Source organism: Dioscorea cayenensis, chromosome 15 (genome assembly GCF_009730915.1).
Source record: "Dioscorea cayenensis subsp. rotundata cultivar TDr96_F1 chromosome 15, TDr96_F1_v2_PseudoChromosome.rev07_lg8_w22 25.fasta, whole genome shotgun sequence".
NCBI lineage: Eukaryota > Viridiplantae > Streptophyta > Magnoliopsida > Dioscoreales > Dioscoreaceae > Dioscorea > Dioscorea cayenensis.
Window position 1 is genome coordinate 22,306,613 of NC_052485.1, and position 4,444 is coordinate 22,311,056.

General features: G+C 42.8%; 1 protein-coding gene across 1 annotated transcript; it reads left to right on the plus strand.

Moving 5' to 3' along the window:
• Positions 1-1,272: 1,272 nt before the first annotated feature.
• Positions 1,273-4,218, plus strand: LOC120277122 (subtilisin-like protease SBT1.7). The gene has a single exon (XM_039283874.1). The coding sequence runs from the start codon at positions 1,511-1,513 to the stop codon at positions 3,824-3,826; it is 2,316 nt and encodes a 771-aa protein (XP_039139808.1). The 5' UTR covers positions 1,273-1,510; the 3' UTR covers positions 3,827-4,218.
• Positions 4,219-4,444: the final 226 nt, after the last annotated feature.

Genomic DNA, 4,444 nt, shown 5'->3' on the forward strand with positions numbered 1-4,444 from the left:
GTTGCAGCAAAACAATGAAATAATAAATAAATCAATTTTATAATAATCTTTTCATATTACTTTTTTCTTTTGTTGCAATAATTAAATTAATTGAAAAGTGAATGGAAAAAAAGTAAAAATAAACAACCTCGTTTCCCGTGCCACACGTGTTTGATTTGACTGGGAAACGCGCCTAACGGCTATATTTCTAGCCTTTTGAACTCCATTTTAATTCTGCTAAAAATAAAAATAATAATAATAATATAATAATATTAATAAACCAAATAAAGTGACATATCTAATGTGGAGAAAAAAGAGCAAATTGGATAAAAAGAAAAAGAAAAAGGAAAAAAAGAGTGCTTAGAATCATGATAAAAGATGCTTAGCTTAACCAACAAGAAGATATTCTTTGTGAATGTTACAAAATCACACCCTTTCTATGTGTAACACGCCTCATTCATTGAAGATATCCAAAAAGCATGTCCACCCAAACCTTCAACAAAATATATTATAATTATTATTATTTACCAATAAAATTTTAAAAAATATATAATTAAAATAAATTTAAAATATGAACAAATCACGTACCACAACATTAAAGAATCAAATTCATAATTTTACCCAAATCTCTTCAGCTACAATCATCATTACTAGATTTTTTTTAAAAAAAGACAAATACTTGTCTCTATAATAAATAAGTATAACTTGTGAAATCATCAGTGAGTTATGAATCAAGTGATTTTTATGTTTTTTTAAAAAAATTATTTATATTAAGAAAACTCTAAAATTTGTAAACATCTCAATTTAGTCCATTATTTTCCAAACAAATAAACTATATATAATTATCCTCCAGAACAAAAAAACACTCTCTCGTCCTTCAGCACAATCATCCAAACAAATGTATGACTTATGAAATCATCAGTGAGTTAATTTTTTTAATAAAAATTCGAACTCTCATCACTAACACATTAACCATTTGGATAAGATGATTTTTATGTTTTTAAAAATAATTTATTTATATTAAAAAAACTTCTAAAAATTGTAAACATCTCAATTTAGTCCTTTATTTTCCAAACGAGTAAATCATATAGGATGGTCCTAAAAAAACAAAAAAAAACACTCCCTCGTCCTTCATCACAATCATCAAAGCAAGTGTATGTTCCCATGCCCCATCCTCTTCTCTCTCTTTTCTCTTTACCCGTGACCCAATAAACCACTCATCTCTCTCTCTATCTTTCACCCCCCTCCACCTCCACCTGCATTTCTGCAACTCTTATCTTTGTCCTTCTACTCTGTTTTCTCACTGTTCCCCATCCAATCCAAAACCCGACAAAACTCTCCAGAGATTCTCATCCACCACTCCACAACACCCCACCCCACACTCACATCCACACTCACACTCCATTATAAAACCACAAAGCTTACAACCTACTTTGAATAACACCACCCTCCCATGTGACTAGACTACACCCTCCTCCTATTGCTATATATACACCACCATCACACTAGAATAAGCTCATCAATACTAGCCATGGACCATAACAACAAACTCTTATTACTCACTATTCTTCTTCTGTTACTTTTCTCCATCTCCTTCTCCTTCTCCTTCTCCTCACCAACAAATATGATAAAGAAGACGTATATAATTCACATGGCTAAGTCTCAGATGCCAAATACTTTTGTAGAGCATCAACACTGGTATGAAGCTTCACTCACTTCCATCTCTAGCTCTGCTGAGATGCTTTACACTTATGATACTGTTATCCATGGTTTCTCCGCCCGGCTTTCTCCGGCTGAAGCTAAAGCTCTGGAAGAAACTCCTGGTGTTTTAGCTGTGTTACCTGAAACCCGCTACGAACTTCATACTACTAGAACGCCGGAGTTTCTTGGGTTGGATAAGACTGAAGGTTTGGTGCCGGCGTCTGGCACGGAGACTGACGTGGTGGTTGGTGTACTTGATACTGGAGTTTGGCCGGAACGGTCGAGCTTTAACGATGCTGGGTTTGGTCCGGTGCCGGCCGGATGGAAGGGAGCTTGTGAGCAAGGTACGAACTTTAGCACGGCGGCGTGCAACCGGAAACTCATCGGCGCACGGTTCTTCTGTAAAGGCTATGAAGCGAGCATGGGCCCTGTGGATGAGACCAAAGAGTCACGTTCACCGAGAGACGATGACGGCCATGGAACTCATACTTCGAGCACCGCCGCTGGTTCTGCCGTGCCATCCGCTAGTCTTCTTGGTTACGCCGCCGGCAACGCTCGTGGCATGGCCGTGCGCGCGCGCTTGGCTGTGTATAAGGTTTGTTGGGGTGGTGGATGTTTCAGCTCGGATATCCTTGCGGCCATGGAACGCGCCGTCGATGATGGTTGTCATGTGCTTTCGTTGTCTCTTGGCGGTGGGATGTCGGACTATTACCGGGACTCGGTGGCCATCGGTGCGTTCACGGCCATGGAGAAAGGGGTCCTCGTTTCTTGCTCGGCCGGCAACGCTGGTCCAAGCTCGAACACCCTCTCCAACGTCGCACCTTGGATCACCACCGTCGGTGCCGGAACTCTCGACCGTGACTTCCCCGCTTACGTCTCTCTCGGCAACCGCAAGAACTACTCCGGTGTCTCACTCTACTCCGGCAAACCCTTACCGGACTCTCCTCTCCCTTTCGTTTACGCCGGCAACGTCTCAAACTCCACAAACGGAAACCTCTGCATGCCCGGAACCCTAATCCCATCCCTCGTCGCCGGGAAACTCGTCCTCTGCGACCGTGGCATCAACGCAAGGGTTCAAAAAGGGTACGTCGTCCGAGAAGCCGGCGGAGCCGGCATGATACTAGCTAACACCGCCGCCAACGGCGAAGAGCTCGTCGCCGACGCACACCTCCTTCCGGCCACCGGCGTCGGAGAAAAAGCCGCCAGCTCTATCCGTTCCTACATGCAATCCGACCCAAATCCAACGGCCACGATCGTTTTCAGCGGAACCAAAGTGAACATCCAACCGTCCCCAGTCGTTGCCGCTTTCTCATCACGTGGGCCCAACTCCATCACCCCTGAGATCTTGAAACCTGACCTTATTGCCCCTGGGGTCAATATCTTAGCCGGTTGGACCGGCGCGGTTGGACCGACCGGTTTAACAGTCGACCCACGTCGGGTCGAGTTCAACATCATTTCAGGTACATCGATGTCGTGTCCGCACGTGAGTGGGCTCGCCGCGTTATTGAAAGGGGCCCACCCGGATTGGTCACCGGCGGCGATTAAATCGGCGCTTATGACCACCGCTTACGATGTTTACTCCGGCGGTGACGGCATCCTTGATATCGCCACGGGGAAGCCAGCATCACCGTTCGATTATGGAGCCGGACACGTGGATCCTCCCAGAGCGCTTGATCCTGGGTTGGTGTATGATCTAACGGTTGAGGATTACCTTGATTTCCTCTGCGCGTTGAACTACACTGCGCTTCAGATCGCCAGCTTGTCGAAGAGGAGTGACTTTAAGTGCAGCGGTGAGCGTACCTACGCGGTGTCGGGATTCAACTACCCGTCGTTCTCGGTGGCGTTCACGACGGCGAGTGGGAGCTCGACGGCGACGACGACGGTGACTCACGTGAGGACGGTGACGAATGTGGGGCCCGTGGGGACGTATAAAGTGAGTGTGATGACGTCAGAAGGGGATGGTGGGGCCGTGAAGGTGGTGGTGGACCCCAGTGAGCTGGATTTCAAAACGGTCGGGGAGAAACGGAGTTATAAAGTGACGTTTACGGCCGGTTCGATGCCGTCCGGTTCGGTTGGGTTCGGTCGGCTCGAGTGGACCGATGGGAAACATGTGGTAGCTAGCCCAATGGCTTTCACATGGACATAATTTAAAAATAAAAAATTAAAAAAATTGTAAAAAAAAAGGGGGAGTTTTAATTTTTAATTATTAGGTGGGTGAGTGTTTGTCATTTGGATTTGAGATTTTTAATTTAGGTTGGTGGATGATGGCAAGAATTAAGAAGGATGAGGAGGAGAAAGAAGCTTAAGAAGGGTTGTTTAAGGGTGTGATATTGATGGAATGGATGGGTGGCAAAATAAGTTGATATGTTCGGAATTTTATTTTTATTTAGGTTTATGTTTGTCATATAATATTGTTATTTTCTGTTGATTTTCTATTTGCTAATGGTAAAGCATTTATGTGTAATTTATGCAAAGACACAAGGTGTTATTTGCAAAATCCACAAAATATTAGAAAGAAGGATTTTCTTATTTGTTTAATAATGTGTACAATCATTTCATATAAAAACCATAAATTCTAATCATATGTTGGATTATGGTTGAGCTCTCAAATTATTGTTATTTTTTAAGTTAATAGTATTATTTATTTTTTTATGTAAAATGTTTGTTTACCGAGCAAGTATTTGTTCATTTTGTGGTTGCGCTCAATGTTTGATTTTTCCAATGTGTGTTTAATTTTTTTTAAATAAAAGATGTTTGTTATTTA